The sequence below is a fragment of the Podarcis filfolensis genome (genome assembly GCF_964270895.1).
Source record: "Podarcis filfolensis genome assembly, chromosome: 9".
NCBI lineage: Eukaryota > Metazoa > Chordata > Lepidosauria > Squamata > Lacertidae > Podarcis > Podarcis filfolensis.
Genome location: NC_139610.1, coordinates 16985728 through 17003075, shown reverse-complemented (window position 1 = coordinate 17003075; position 17348 = coordinate 16985728). Strand labels below are relative to the sequence as shown.

Sequence of the window (17348 nt, the reverse complement as noted above, 5' to 3'; positions counted from 1 at the left end):
CTCTATTGCTGCGTTGAAAATTTCATTCCAGCTAAGCGTTAACCACAAGCAGGGTGCTACATTTTATGGTGCCGTGACTCGGATAAGTGGTCTGCTGGAACGCAGCCCCTTCGCCTTACTGGGCAGGGTACAAGAGGGAGGACCACTAACTGCTTACCCAGCGCGCACTGGAACATTTTTCCAGGGGAACGCAGAAGTCTCGTCTGTCTGATACCCTGCCCACCGACGGCGACGGACCGGGGGGAACTAGAGAAATAAAGAGGGATCCGCTAAGGGTAAGTGCACAAAGGGGTTTTGGCCCTCCAATTAATTGGGAGGAAGAGAAGTCTTGATCAAACTTCTGCGTCTCAGTAAGGGGGAAACTGAGTACGCTAGGTGGTTGGGTACATCAGATGGTGGTCTGGTGGAGGAAAAGGGAAAGGTTGGGAAGTAGAGTGTGGTGAAGTATCCAGCGCATTGTATGTGTGAGAAAGTACAATCTGTAGCTGACCTGAGTGTGGAGTGGGTAGTACTTCGGTTCCCAGTAAGGCGACTTCACTGGGCAAGGAACCCCACGAAGCGAGTGTGTGAGTGACTGAGTGGATACTTCACAGGGCCATACAATGGGAGTTGGGGGTTCAAAGGGGGAAAATACACCTCTTGAATGTATGTTAAATAATTTTAAGAAAGCCTTCTCAGGGGCATATGGAGTCAAAATGACGCCAGAGCGCTTGAGAACGTTATGTGAATTAGAGTGGCCGAAACAAAATACTGAATGGCCATCTCAGGGAACCTTTGATATAAATTTAGTAAGCAAACTTTGGACTAATATCGCCAAAGAAACGGGAGGGTGCCCAGAACAATTTTCATATATAGATTCTTGGCTGAGCACATTAAATAAAAATCCTCCATGGATAAGGGAATGCAAAGTCCAACAATGCAAATTATTGGCTGTAAAAGCCGAAGCTAGGAAAGGAATCTTGCCAAATAAACTCAAACCCATTTTTGAGGGACCAGAGGAAGAGGTGCTTCCACCTCCACCCTATGCTCCACATCGAAGGGAGCCTAATCCAAATACTCCACCAGTTGTAACCCCAAGGCAAGAAAGTGGAACGAATAATGGGGGTGGAGTCACAGAACTTGATTCCTTGATAGATTATGATAAATATCTTCAGGAGGCCTTGGAGTCCTATAATAAAGCCCAAGCAGAAGTGGTTATTCCACCTGTGAATCCCAGTAGAACTCCATCTACAGTCTCCTTTAGTGGAACAACCAATTGCCCACCCCAAACCCCTGTACATCCAAATCCTAGAGAACTATTACAGAAGTTACAGGGAGACCTTGATCGGTCAGCAAGCAATACAGCCAGGCGTATAAAGCTGCTAAAAGAACGCCTTGGGACAGATACCATCCCCTATGATTTGAGGCCCCTAGAGCAAAGCGAAGAGAAAGGTCACGTAGTAGCCCCTCTTAGAAGAGTATTTGATGCACTTGAGGAGCCTGTGCTGGTTAACGGGCAACCCGGACCACGGCCACCTCGAACTTCGACCCTCCAGTACATTCCATTCACAACTACGGATCTGATGAATTGGAAAACACACACCCCATCTTTCGCAGAAAAACCTCAGGCTATGATGGACTTGGTGACTTCAATAGTAAATACTCATAGTCCTACTTGGACAGATTGCCGCCAACTCCTGAATACTCTGTTCACCACTGAGGAAAGAAGAGACATAATTGAAAAGGCACAGATATATTTGCGTGAGCAGGCCAGAGTGGGAAATATTTTTAATATTGACCGTCATCTCCAGGATAACTTTCCTTTGGAAGATCCTAATTGGGATCCAAACAATGCAATTCACCTGGCCAGGCTTACTACCTACCGCCAGACGTTTGTGCAAGGTATCCGCAGGGCATGCCAGAAGCCCACTAATATGTCTAAAGTCTCAGAAGTAGAACAGAAACCAAATGAGAGTCCGGGAGACTTTTTAGAGAGGCTGCAGGAAGCCTATCGTATATGGACTCCTTTTGACCCTGAAGCCCCTGAAAACAGCAGAATGATTACTGCTACATTTGTGGCCCAGTGCGCTTCTGACATTCGTAAGAAAATTCAGAAATCAGAAGGATGGGAAGGGATGCTGATGAGCCAAATTATGGCCATTGCACGTCGAGTTTATCGGAATAGGGATGAGGCTGAGAAACAAGAGAAGAAGAAGTGTCATAAGGAAAAGATGATAATGCTGGCCACAGCAGTGATGTGTTACCCATAACACTGTTTCGTGTTCGGGGCGCACCCACAAAAAGACTTAAGTTGTCACCTTTTGAGCTCCTGTATGGGAGGCCGCCCTCCTTTGTTCAGGATATTCCAGCTGACCTTAAACAAATAGGAGACTATGTGACACAGGGACAAGTGCAATCTCTCTCCCGTGTTGTTTTTTGTTTCTCTTAACAGGTGGGCCCTCAGCACACGCCGTGCAGCATTGCCGAGCCGATTCATCAGTTCCAGGCTGGCGATAGCTATGGGTGAAAGAGTGGAAACGCGATCCACTTGCACCTAAGTGGCGTGGACCTTACACCATCTTGCTCTCTACTCCAACAGCGGTGAAGGTAGCTGAGGTGACCCCCTGGATTCATCACTCCCGTTTGAAGAAGTCCGAAGGCAGTTGGACGTGCAAAGGTGACCCCTCTCATCCGTTAAAACTGACTCTCTCCAAAAACCCCTGTATCTAGCCCTACGGGGAACGGGCTAGGTCACGGGCAACATTAGACGACCGGCCTGCTGCAGCCACAGCCTGGAAGCTGGCTGACCTGCGCACGCCTGAAGCTTGAGGAGCGTCTGAACCAGCGATTGTGAACGGGAAGATTCTCTTATACAATTGATTGACTGCCCCCCCCGTGGAACAATTATCAGAGATATTACTCATTGGGGATCCTTGGGATATATGTTTTGGTCTTGGTGGTTCCCCATTTCTGTCACTGGGGGAATTATATTGGGGCTAATATTTTTTGTTATCACAATAAGGTAATCTTTTGTGGAAGGAATGCATATACTAGACATCAACATGATTTTATTATTAATCCTGATCCCTTGGGAAGGGGAAGGGTCCTTGAATTTGACCAAATTTGCTAAATATGGATTCCGCCATGACCACAATATGTGGGTAGGCTTAGCTGAGATGGTAGCCAATGTTACAAATAGTACCAATTGCCTTGTTTGCTCTCTTGGGCCAGATGATTTAGAGGGAGGTATGCCCTTATTACCAATACCATTAAATGCCATTGGTATGGTAAGCAAAATGCCACACCAAACAGAAGTACAGAATTTCCCCGGATGGAACTCAACTAAACCAATACGAGTTATACCTGTACAAGGGGAATTCTGTGTACATAAATCATCAGAGGCAGCTGATTCTACCATGATAGGCTCTTCTCATTGCCACTATACTTGGGATTATATTAAGAATAGTCAAACCTGGGCAAACGGTACTACCTATCGAACTCGGAATACCTTGCCCTGTGCACCTCCTTTTATTCATGCATGGAAAATGGTGTGGAACATAACTATGACAGAAAAAGGCAATCTAACATACTGCACTGTGAGCTCTATGCCCCTTTTGATATTTCGCCTTATGCACTCCACGTACCAAAAACCTCAGACCCGATGGTTGTGGTGGATATGTGGAGAATGGGCATACAAGAAACTCCCTTCCAAATGGAGTGGGACTTGTTTCCTGGGATGGGTATTACCACCAATGTGGATTATGCCCACTAGTTCGGCCAAGCGTACACGAAGAAACACTGATATTTCTCATATAGCAGGAGGAAGTACCCAAAGTTGGAGCGATACTGATGATTGGCCACCAGAGCGCATTATAGCCTATTATGAACCTGCCTCCTGGAATCCTGATGAGCTCATACAAGGGGCTCGAGATCCTATTTATAATCTAAACAGAATAATTCGATTGCAAGCAGTAGTGGAACTTGTAACCAATGCAACGGCCCAGAGTTTGAGACTTATTGCACAACAGTTGGATGAAAGTAGAGCCGCCATTTTGCAGCTGAAAATGGGAATGGATTATGTACTTGCCAGGCAGGGAGGCCTATGTGGAGTCTTGAACTTGACAGGGAATGCCTGTTGCTTTAACATTTCTGATAATGGTGAGGCAATCCGTGTGTTGGCCACAAAGATGGAGAATATAGCACATGTCCCAGTACAAACATGGGAAGGATGGGATATGGGATGGCTGACCAACTGGTTACCAAATGTTGCGGGACTCAAAGGGATACTATTGTCTTGCTTGTTTTTCTTGACGGTAGTAGTAATGGTTTTGTGTATGGTGCCATGTATCATTTCATGTTTTAGAAGTACAATTAGCAAGATGATTTCAAATGAAACTCTACCTCATATCATGGCCCTATACAGAGCTTTACCTCAGGAATATGATGAAGGTCAAGCTATCAAGGACACTTGGGATGAAGGTCCTTGAGCTTGAAAGGGGGGAATGAGGCATCTGATCATAGCCTGCATCTTAATCAAGGCTTATATTTTGATCAGATTCCTGTATTCTAAAAATGAGCTTAAATTCACAAATGTTTCTTTCGAGACAGGAGACCAGCAGGCAAGGTCTTTGTCAGAGGCCCCTTTGGTTTATTGCGGTCATAAAACAGGCTGGGAGCAAAAGGTCACACTGACCATACAAATGATAGAATACAATCAAGGTTGCAAAAACACAATTAAATAGTAATAAATTATTATGCCTCCCATTAAACTTGAGCCACATCTTCCTAAGGTTAAAAGGGCAAGAGCTAATACAAACAGCAGCTGGCTAGGGAAGAGGCCTCTCTCTCTGAAGCTGCTTTGAAGCTTCAGAGAATTTAGAGAACTTAGAGAACTTAGCTTTTACTAAGTTCTTTTTTACTTAGACAAGATCCTTGCTTCTAAAAATCTATATATGTTATGTATGAAATATATTGGCTTAAATGTAATTATGCAAAGGATTTAGAAAGTAAGAAATCATAGAATCATAGAATCATAGAATCATAGAAGAAGTTGGAATAGACCACGAAGGCCATTGGGTCCGGACCCCTGCCAGGCAGAAAAACACCATCAGAGCACTCCTGACATATGGTTGTCAAGCCTCTGCTTAATGACCTCCAAAGAAGGAGATCTTTCATTGATAATGTGTGGGAAGGTGAACAAAAAGATCTGTTCAGATAAAATTAGCCACCATCTGTTTTGGAGTGAATAGGGCAATAGGGCAAAAGATGAAATGTTAGTTAAGGCGCCTAGTCTAGGGCAAAAGGTTATCTGGTAATTAAGGTGCCTTGTAGAGGTTAATGGCTGTTTGCCAATTATAAATAGAAGGAAATATAGCTCTTTGTCTCCCATAAAAGGTAATAGGAAATGGGTATATCTTTTATGATTGGTTCTAGCAAACAGCCAATAGGAATTTTAACCAGGCTGATTGGACAGAGGCAGCCAAAGGAGGAGCAAGGGGGCTGAGCTGAGGGAATATAAGTGCTGGCCATAATGGCAGGAGGCCAGGCCAGAGCTTGGTAACCTTATACCACTGTGCCTCACATTTATTTGTCTGACAAATAAATTATTATTTTAATTTCTCTATTGCTGCGTTGAAAATTTCATTCCAGCTAAGCGTTAACCACAAGCAGGGTGCTACAATATCTTCAAAAATATTGTAAAATTAAGGATTGTTAGAAAGATGTTGGAAAAAGAAAATTATATGGCTTTGGTAGAAATGATATAAAGGATTAAGTAAAAATGAATTGACGAAAGAGTGAACGTAAAACTACAATATATTAAATCAAATTATTAAGATAAAAACAAGGTTGGAAGGATTTGCTGAAATAACAATTTGAATTAGAATACAAAAATGGGAGGTGTGAGGAGGTCAAGGTAATAAGTAAAGGAAGAAAGTTATGTAAAGGTTTAATCTGTTTCCCCCCCCCCCCCTCTTTTTTTAAAATGATTGTACTTTTTCTGTCTTTTTTACTTTTTTTCTTTTTCTCTTTGTAATCTTCAAAATTCTGAATAAATATTATCTAAAAAAAAGAAGAAATGGATATTTTCTGTGGGGTCCCCTGCCCTTTGAAATGCTGTCCCTGCTGCCATCTGGGAAGGGCCCCCTGTAGTGTGATTCAAATGCTTGCTGAAAATGTATACAGTGGTACCTCGGGTTACACACGCTTCAGGTTACAGACTCCACTAACCCAAAAATAGTACCTCGAGTTAAGAACTTTGCTTCAGGATGAGAACAGAAATCGCATGGTGGCAGTGCGGCAGCAGCAGGAGGCCCCATTAGCTAAAGTGGTGCTTCAGGTTAAGAACAGTTTCAGGTTAAGAATGGAAATTCTGGTTCTTAACCAGAGGAACCACTGTATTTTTGTCTGGGTATTGAAGACTGGATTATTATTCCTATTACTCTGGGGTGGCATGATGCCGTGCGACACTGACATCTTGTCTCTGGCCTGTTTGAAATACTTTCTGCAAAAGGATTTGTCAACATAGGAAAAACAGTAACAGAGAAGCATCCAGTTATTAAGTTTTCCTATCAGACACCTTCATAGCAAAATCTTAATAGCCATCCCTTTTGACAAGAAGGTTTTGTCTGTCATTTTGTAAGAAGTTGCAAAAAATTTATAAACAGTCTTTGTGATCTTTTTGTAGAGCTTGCTCACCAAACAAGAACATCAAGCATTTGAATTTGAGAACAAACCAATAACAACGGCAAAATGCTTCTAGTCAGTTGGTGTCTTTTCAATACCATATGTCTCTTTTTCTGCCTGCAGTTCACTTGGAGACATCACACCTTCTGTGGGAGATAACAGCATCTCTTGGTGATATTTGCAAGAGGATGCATAGAGACTAGTGGCTGATGCAGAGATAGGAGGACTATATCATCTATTTGCAGACACCAAGATTAAACAAACAACCATGTGACGGTACCATGAGAGAATAAACCTGGAGCTTGTTTGAAGATTTCCTTGCCAAAATTTGCCTTGGATCTGGGCAGATTGAATTGGTTTGGATGCCAAGTTACAGTACAGCTGCATATAACATAATGCCATAGCAGAATGCTTTCATATATATTCAGAAATAACTTGCTATTCTTGTATGATAGCATTTGTCTTGTTTGAGGCGACTGTACCCTTTCCAAATATGGCCCTAGGGGGAAAAAGACACACAGAATTTTACACAAAAAGTAAATTACTTCTTTTTTTTAAGAACAACTTTAAAGCTGCATTGAAATGATTCTGTTTTCTGCAAATACTTTCAGCTATGCTTGGTAACTTGGGGAAACTGTCAAGAGTTGAAACATGAAGTAGGAATGCCTGCAAATAAAACCAAAGCAATATCACCCGGGCAAAATTAATCACTGTAAGATCCCATTCGCTTTCTAATGCCTAATTAGGTGGAATCACACACATGACTAATCTAGAAGGGGAAAGAAGAAGAAGCAGCAGCCAAGGAGACAAGGACACCAAAGAAATAGTCACAGGAGCAATCAGTCAGGCTTACAATCTAAAGGACATGATACACAAAGAAAAAGGGAGGGGGAGGGAGGAGGAAAAGTAAAGCAAACTCGGGGATCAGTTCTTTAAAGTTATGCTTCTTATAGTGACCAGTTGGATGGGAGCAGCTCAAGAAGTGTGATGGAATGGTTGCTTCTAGCTGACAATGGAAGGCTCAGAAGAAGCTGTAGGACAACCTTCCTTCTCTTATCCCCTGTTCTCTGCAAACTCATGGAATGCTTGCTGCAAGAAATAGCAACAAGTATGTGGACACTCCCCCCTTTAAATACAGTAGTACCTTGGTTCTCAAACTTTATCCGTTCCGGAAGTCTGTTCCAAAACCAAAACATTCCAAAACCAAGGCGTTCTTTCCCATAGAAAGTAATGCAAAATGGATTAATCTGTTCCAGATTTTTAAAAACAACCCCCAAAAACAGCAATTTAACATAGATTTTACTAACTAACGAGAGCGTTGACCCATAAAATGAAAGCAATAATCAATGTACTGTAGTATAAAATAAATAAGACAGTATTGTAGATGATAAAAATCAAAATTAAATTTTGTTCTTACCTGCACTGATGATAGTCATTGTTTGGATGACGGGCTTTTATTCATTTCCGCAGTCACACAATCAATCAATCAATCAATCAATCAATCAATCAATCAGTAGTTGAACTGGGTTCCACACAGTCACAAAAACAAATTAACCGAGAAAGCCTCAAAAACAAAAACGCAAGACAAATAGGAAAAACAAAAGCGCCAAACTTAATCTGTTATGGAAGTCCGTTTGACTTCCGAAATGTTCGAAAACCAAGGCACAGCTTTTGATTGGTGCAGGTGCCCCGGAAACAGTAGCCGACAGCCACATCGGACGTCCGGCTTCCAAAAAACATTCGAAAACTCGGACACTTCTGGGTTTTTGGTGTTTGGGAAGCAAGGTGTTTGAGTACCAAGCCATTTGAGAACCAAGGTACCACTATATCTGTACACACATCTGGGGGACCCTAAATTGGGCCAAGGTTCCAACTTATTAGTACATGGTTATTTAATGGTGTATATAAAGGTAAAGGTAAAGGGACCCCTGACCATTAGGTCCATTCGTGGCTGACTCTGGGGTTGTGGAGCTCATCTCGCTTTACTGGCCGAGGGAGCCGGCGTACAGCTTCTGGGTCATGTGGCCAGCATGACTAAGCTGCTTCTGGCGAACCAGAGCAGCGCACACAAATGCCATTTACCTTCCTGCCAGAGTGGTACCTATTTATCTACTTGCACTTTGACGTGCTTTCAAACTGCTAAGTTGGCAGGAGCAGGGACCAAGCACCGGGAGCTCACCCTGTCGTGGGGATTCGAACCGCCAACCTTCTGATCGGCAAGTCCTAGGCTCTGTGGTTTAACCCGCAGCGACACCCGTGTCCCTAATGGTGTATGTACCCACATGCATATCATCTGCATTTCACTTGGTTGCTTTCCAAAAATGGGGTACAGTGGGAGTATACGTGGCAAAAGATGTTTGGAACATACAATGTTGATCTGCTTTAGTGCAAAGCTTCCTCTGAAAGCAGATTTGATTAAGAGCAATTTCTTCAGAGACTTCCTTCTTCATTTATCATGGTTCTTCCAATAAACAGGAAAATTAATTGGGGTGTGGAGACATTGGGATTTACTGTCTAATGGGTTCTTGTAAGTAACTCCGCCATTGTAGCAAGAGAGGGTTTTATTTGGCAACCTGAGATCGAGGAATGACTTGAATGCCACATTCAGTGTTCTCTGAACATCCCCCAGACAGCAAGTGCACACTTTGCCTGCTGTTATTATAATCAGGAAAATGGAAATTGCTGGGGAGAAATTACATCACAATTTGTATCTCCGCTCTGCTGGAATTCTTACCGGATTCATTAGCAGCTGGTTACAGAGGCTTCCAGAATGTTCTGCATATCCCTAACCTTTCATTATTCAAGAGCTAGCCTAAGCATGTTCAGCCATATATATCAGCCATGTGACACTCAGCTATATATATTAGCAACATATATATTTCTGGAACCAGTGATAACAAGAATTGCATAGATTACGCTGTAGTAGTGGGCAAAAGTGATTTCCAGTAGATTAGCAAAGATTTCTGACTCCCAGTTGTTACACAATGACCATAACTCTCCCCAAATCAAATTGTTGTTGTTATTGTTTAGTCATTTAGTTGTGTCCGACTCTTCGTGACCCCATGGACCAGAGCATGCCAGGCACTCTTGTCTTCCACTGCCTCCCGCAGTTTGGTCAAACTCGTGTTCATAGCTTCGAAAACACTGTCCAACCATCTCGTTCTCTGTCGTCCCCTTCTCCTTGTGCCCTCCATCTTTCCCAACATCAGGGTCTTTTCCAGGGAGTCTTCTCTTTTCATGAGGTGGCCAGAGTATTGGAGTCTCAGCTTCAGGATCTGTCCTTCCAGTGAGCGCTCAGGCCTGATTTCCTTCAGAATGGATAGGTTTGATCTTCTTGCAGTCCATGGTACTCTCAAGAGTCTCCTCCAGCACCATAATTCAAAAGTATCAATTCTTTGGCGATCAGCCTTCTTTATGGTCCAGCTCTTACTTCTATACGTTACTACTGGGAAAACCATAGCTTTAACTGTACGGACCTTTGTTGGCAAGGTGATGTCTCTGCTTTTTAAGATTCTGCCTATGTTTGTCATTGCTTTTCTCCCAAGAAGCAGGCGTCTTTTAAAGCTTGGTGGGAACTCAGGGCTGGATTTCTGTATGAAAGGATTCAAAGCTGAGTTTTGGCTCACAGAAATAATTCCTTGGGCTGAGATAACACAGAAGTGTCATTTTCCTTAATTCTAAGTCACCATTTTGCACTTGGCTCCTCCAGGCAGCCTGTTCATTGAGCACTCATTCTGATTTGCTTGCACAAAGCTTACTCAGAGCTTAGATTATATCTGGTCTTTACGGAACATTCATTTATTCTGATTTGTGTGCAGGGGCGTTCTACAACCACGAGCATTCACCTGCATGTGCTTGTGTGATGGTTATGCGCCCCCCTGTGAATCAGTACTTTATCCCACACTTTTTAGTGCATTTCCCCATCACTTTCCTAACAGCAAACATCCCCCCCCCCCTTATTTTAGTAAAATGACTTTTCTGTGTAACAGAATAAATAAATCTAAATTTCCAGCAGGCTACTGATTTCCTCCCCCCAAATACTGGCAGTCTGGAGGTGACTCAGGAGAAACAAAGTAAATCCTGTGAGCTTGAAGTCTGCCCTTCTCTGCATGTGTGTGGTAGCAGAAGGAAGTTATAACCCATAAGTCAAATGTCACGGAAAGTAATCCTTGACCCCTCATTCATGCATAGTGTAATGTCCTGTTGGCATTGACCCTTCCTGGTAGGCACATGATAATTGGCCATAGACCAAATCAGTGGTGGCAGTGACAATGCACAGCTTTTTCAGATGACAAAAGTGGGCATCCGTGCTGTGTAAAATGTGAAAGCATTTTTTTAATTGTCCGATGGCCATTCAGTGATTGCCCTGGTTCCCTTCTGGGCACAGTTGTATGGAACTGCTGCAGGTGAACATGCCCCACGGAAAGGAATTAACAGACAGGGTAGGAGGGGGTATCCCCAGTCACGGGGTTCTTTACCCTTACCTTAAAAAAGGAAAAGGGACCCCTGACCATTAGGTCCAGTCATGACCGACTCTGGGGTTGCGGCACTCATCTCGCTTTATTGGCCAAGGGAGCCAGCGTACAGCTTCTGTGTCATGTGTCCAGCATGACTAAGCCGCTTCTGGCGAACTAGAGCAGTGCACAGAAACACCGTTTACCTTCCCGCTGGAGCGGTACCTATTTATCTACTTGCACCTTGACGTGCTTTCGAACTGCTAGGTTGGCAGGAGCAGGGACTGAGCAACAGGAACTCACCCCGTCGTGGGGATTTGAACCACTGACCTTCTAATCGGCAAGTCCTAGGCTCTGTGGTTTAACCCACAGCGCCACCCACGTCCCTATACCCTTACCTTACCTATGTCTTTACTGCTTCTTGCCTTCTGCCTTTTCCTGTTTTTACCCAATTGTTGGTTTGGGGGTTTTAGTTTATGGCTAGTGTCCCACACCTTGGATGGCTTTTTAGGCAGAAAGTGACAGATCAGTTTTACAGACAAATTTATGAAGAAATAACTGCACCCTGCTCAATTATCAGTACACACTACAGTACGGGTGTGTGTGTGTTTTGTTTGTATATCTGGAGTTTTATCTGGGAAGGAGATATTTTGGTTACACTGCTTTAGGGCTTATTGAAAGGAAAAGGGTGCGTGCCTGAGTTTATCATACCGGACTTAAATAGGAAAGCAGCTGTGCAGCCACCCAGGAAATTACCATTTACAATAAGAGACAGAACAGCAAATGGATTTTCATGCATGGCAAAATAATGTAATAAACTGAGCCAGGCCTCTGACTTGATAAATTGTGTGGTCCTAGCAAGGGAGAAAATAATTTGTTTAAATTCTTAAACCTTCAGCCAAACTATACTACAAACCATTTGCCTTCTCCAAGATCTTCCTGTGGTATGCCTTCTTGCATTCTTCCTTCCTATAATGTAATTACTCTTGACGTTTGTAGTGCAAGCTGTAATCCTATGAATGTTTAAGTCTGATTCACTGAATTCAGTGGGTTTTATTGCTGAGTAAACATGAACAGGATCAGGGCACACACAGTCCTAAACTGAGGAAGCGTTTATTAGGGGAACTGGCAGAGAATGCTATTGAGTTCCACAAAAGGAAAGAATATCTCATTTGCTTGTAAGAATATTTATAAAGTGCCAACTCATTTAAGATCGCAGAGCAAAGAATGCATGAATCAAATTTGTTCTCTCAAAATGTTTTGGCATGAGATTGTGGTGGCCATTTTGGGTCCTGCAATCTCACATGCTCTCATCCAGAAAAGGCATATTTGGGGGGGGCACACAAGATCTCACCCCAAAATTTGGGGGGGCAGCAAGAGTGAAGTGCAGGTTATGCAGCTCACCCAGGAGTGCATCCTGGAAGATGTGCATCAGTGTGGGTCTTGAAAGAATTAGATAGCATGCATTAAAGACCATAGTTTATACACTGTGGTGTCTGGTACCCACTTAGACTGGAATATTGATGTATTCCAAAGGCTCAGAAAAGACTTTTTATGTATGGAACAACTGCCGCCTCGATGCTGCTAGCCCAGAGATGGAAAAAAATCAAGGTCCCTACAAGAGAGGAATGGCAAACCAAGCTGATGGTCTATGCCAAAATGGCAAAGCTGACTGGAAAACTCGGGAAACAAGAGGACAAAAACTTTACAAAAGAATGGGAAAAATTTATAAGTTATCTGTAATGGTTATATGGGGTTGCTCGTGCGTAAGTTGCCGCCACTCCTGGCGAGGTTGCCTGGTTTAACCTTTTCCTGGCTGGACAGCCCTTCACTTTGTGGCTGTTTCAGTCGCTAGCAGAATCCGTCAGTGGGCATTTCTTGAACTTCTTCCAGCAAAGAAGTTCTTTGACGCCAAGTCTACGCCTACTTTCCCTGCGGGGAAGTCTTCTGCGCAGGGTGGGTGTGGGTAGCGGAGGACCTGTGCTCTCCCCGCTGGTCTCCGGTGAAGAGTCCTGGAGCCCCTTCTCCGATTCCCCCATCCGCCCCCCTTTATCCCTGGTGTTACGCTGATTTCCTTCCCCAGCCGATGAGTCCCCTCTCTCCCTGCTGGGCCCTTCTCCGGCATCGCTTTGGAGCCTTGCCTCCATTTCTGGCTCCGATGTCAGTTCCCTGACATTATCTAAGAGACCACTGTAAGCAGATGGAAACATTGGCAGTATTTTAATTTCACTTGTAGCGTAACAATAACCATGGATAATATGGATGGATATAAAAATTAGAGGTCGGAAGAGGATGCAGTTTTAAATGTTTAAAATGGGACTCCATGAAGTGGGTGAGGAGAAGTCCTGAGATTCGGAGAAATCTCTGTATGTGGATACATATTTGGTTTTTTAAATAACTTTGTACTGGTAAAATCAAATCAAAATGATTTTTTTAAAAAGAGAGAGAGTGATAGGTCAGGAGATGGGGAAGACCTACAGCAGGTGGAGCCAAAGCCAATGACAGACAGAGCTGGTGGAAGATCCTAATTTCTGCTATAGTTGCTTCTTGCCAGTATATGGAGCAGGCACAGAGGAGCCTAGGCTCAGCCACTTTGAGGGACCTTTTCATCTCCTTTTAATAATATTGCACTGATGGAACAAATCTATAAAGCTTTATGAGTCAAAAGTCCTTCCCATTTTCAGTTGCTATCCTCGGTTACCTCTTCTTCACACTAAGCTTCAGTTCTTGTCCCACTCCAATAGTACTTTAATAATCTTCTTTTTCTTGTAGCCGAGTAAGATTGTCTTCCATAACAGTGGGTCCATAAGTGACTGTGGAGGCCAATTCTGGATCTGCACGTCCTTCCACAGTGGGGACATGGTTTCTGGGTGGGAGTTGATCACGGTGTGGATTTGCCAAGTGTGCCTTCCTCTTAGCATGTTTCTCCCTTTCGTCCTGAGTTCAAGCGTCTTCAAAGCCCATGACACTTTTGGTAAAGGCTGTTCTCCAATTGGAGCACTTGCAGGCCACTGTTTCCCAGTTGTCAGTGTTTATACTACATTTTTAAAGATTTGCCTTGAGAGAGTCTTTAAACCTCTTTTGTTGACCACCAGCATTACGCTTTCCATTTTTAAGTTCAGAGTAGAGTAGTTGCTTTGGAAGATGATAATCAGGCATCTGCATAACATGACCTGTCCAACGAAGTTGATGTTGAAGAATCATCACTTCGACACTGGTGATCTTTGCTTCTTCCAGTACACACTGGCATTAGTCAGTGATGTGTAAAGGTTTTTGGAGACACCGTTGATGGAATCTTTCGAGGAGTTGGAGATGGCGTTTATAAGCGGTCTATGTTTCACAAGCATACAGTAAGGTTGGTAGTACAATAGCTTTGTAAACAAGCATTTTGGTTTCCCTGCGAATATCCCGGTCCTCAAACACTCTGCACTTCAATTGGGAGAAAGCTCAATCGGGAGAAAGCCGCACTTGCAGAGTTCAGGCGATGCTGGATTTCGGCATCAATGTTGGCCCTTGTAGAAAGATAACTGCCTAGGTAGGAAAAGTGATTGACATTTTCCAATATTACACCATTGAGTTGGATTTGTGGTGCCGCAGAGGAGTTGTTTTGTGCTTGTTGGTGCAGCACTTTGGTTTTTTGGATGTTGAGTGATAGGCTGAGCTTTTCATAAGCTTCTGCGAAGATATTTAGGATGGTTTGGAGTTCATCCTCTGAGTGTGCACACACTACGTTGTCATCAGCATACTGAAGCTCTAACGACGGAAGTTACGGCAAACTTACTCTTTGCTTTCAGCATGCTCAGATTGCTTTCAGCCTGTTCCAATAGTACCTTAATAATAAGGTCTTATGGAAGGAGAATTAGGAGGGGAAGACCTGGATACAGTTACATAAACCAAAGAATAATGACAAAAAGGGTGAAGTAGGCACACCTAAAGGCAGAGGAGAGGTGTTGAATATGAAAGGAAAATGTTCAAAGGAGGTTCAGTTGCCCTTGATGCTATAATGGGCTGCAAGCGGATTATTGTAATATTATTCAGAGCTGCTTTAGATAGTCCAGCTCCAATTGAGTCATGATTATGATTATGATTATGATTAGAATTTATATACTGCCCTATACGCAGAGGTCCCAGGGCGGTCCACGGAACAAGATCAAAATATAAAACCACAAAATATATAATCAAAATAAAAACAACAACCCAATAACCCCCCGCCAAAAAAAGAGAGTCATGAAAGAGTGAGTCAACATGAGTAACTAGGATAGTACTATATTATGTGAATTAGTTTCACCCTCGTCTAAAGCCACCTCAACCTAGCTAGTGGCCACCAACAAATCCTGTTTTATTAAAGTTTTTTCATAGTACAATAAGATAAAAGAAACTAATCTAAATAAAAACAAAAACAGAGAAAGAAAGAGAAAATACCAAAAGAAAATTGAAGAAGAAGAGGAGGAGGGGGAGAAAAATACAAAGGACTTCCAATTTTCCATGTGTCAGTTACATAAAATAAATTATTCAGAATATTCACTCTAGAATGACACCCAATGAATCTACTTTCAGGTTAGGCAATATTTTCCCAATCTTCCTACCGAAATAGATTAATTCATTTTCCTTTTTACACAAAAAGTCCAAAAGGGTTCTCCTGTTATTATTACTAATAAATGGATACGTTTTCTCTAATAAAACATATCAGCTTTGTCTCCAATAACTTCAACAACCATTTCACCATATTAAACAATAATTAGTCTTTCCATCGTTGTGCACAAAAGAGCCTTTCCACTGTGATCATATATCAAAATAATATTTCATTGTTTTTTATTTATTATGTATTAATTAGTTTGCAGCCAGTTCCATATCTTCTGCTCCCATTTCCTGCTATATTTGCAGTAGTTTTCCATCTTGATTTTAAAAAGATTATTCCTTCCATTTACACTTTTTCAATTCTTCTTCCAAGAAAAACGCCAGAGGTTTAAAAGCTTTCACCTCTAAATTCTCTCCAAGTTGTAAGCAGAGTCCTTTCTCTCTCTTTGACGTCAATATTTTATTTTATTTTATTATGAGCTTAAAAGTTCCATTTCATCACTCTACAGTTATATCCAATTCTACAATACTAATGACTCCTCACTCACCCGCCATTGATCTTTATAATCAAGATTACAGACAATTGCATTTTGTAATTCCAACTATTAAAGAGGCAGGAGTTTGTCCTTCCAACCCACATATGATTGCTTCCCCTCCAAGCGCTAAACTGTCTCCACTTTCTTTGTAGAGGAAAATATGATATACAATCAAGATGTTAATTAATTAACCCACCACACTAATCTAATCTAATGAAGGTTACCAGCTCGGATGCCTTCAGTCCTGAACAGCTGGGGCATAATTTAAACTATATATTTAGCTTTCACCTGTTTTGAACTCTTCACTAACAGCTAGTTGATGAGAGATCTCTTCCACCCCATCTGCAAATCCATTTCTCACAGTTATTTCTTTTATAGATGGGTGATCCCATGTCTGCTGCAGTTCAAAACCATCAATTTCATTCATTTTATATTAGGGAAGGATTTATGTATTCTTCAGTGATTCAGAAAATTACGTGTATATCTTTGAAACGGGGTTTCCCATTTCTCCAGAAATGCTAAGTGCAAGGGGAGAGATTCATTTGACATTTTCAAAAGGAATATTTCCTTACAAGTGTCTGATTAATTTATAGATCAAAAAGTTGTCACAGTGTGCACACGTGAAAAGCTAGGCAGCTGTTTCAGCCTTTTCATCTGGACTATTAAATCTGCTTCTGATTCTCTGGTTTAGCAAATGACAATTGCACTGAGTGCAAGTGACGTTTTTCAGTTAGAACATTTAGTGGATGACTTTCTGTTTGCCTTGACCACCAGGTTCTAATGTATTAGGTAGATAATAGGATGTGGTGGCTCACAAAGTAGGTGTGGGAATTGGGTTCGCAGATGTGCATCAGATTTGGGTGAAAGGAGAGTGCTTTGGAGGGGCTTTTTGCTTGTCCAGAGTGAACCAGGATCTGTATGAACTAATTTGAGTCAGTGGATTTCTCCCTACCCTCTTCCTTCACCTCTGGTCTGTAAAGTTTGCTTTAAGTTAGGTGTGTAGTACGTTTATTTAGTCTGTCCCAAAGGTTTCTCTACTTATCTTATTATGCACAAGCCAAGGCATAGTCTGTCCTATTAAGATCACATTCACATTTAATAATAATAATAATAATAA

General features: G+C 42.3%; 1 protein-coding gene across 1 annotated transcript; it reads left to right on the top strand.

The window, feature by feature from the left end:
• Positions 1–277: 277 nt before the first annotated feature.
• Positions 278–2249, top strand: LOC310742735 (uncharacterized protein; the record flags this gene model as incomplete). Its single annotated transcript, XM_083572154.1, has 2 exons — positions 278–516; positions 547–2249. Exon 2 carries the CDS (start codon positions 603–605, stop codon positions 2247–2249), a length of 1647 nt encoding a protein of 548 aa, XP_083428280.1. The 5' UTR covers positions 278–516; positions 547–602.
• Between the last annotated feature and the right edge of the window lie 15099 nt (positions 2250–17348).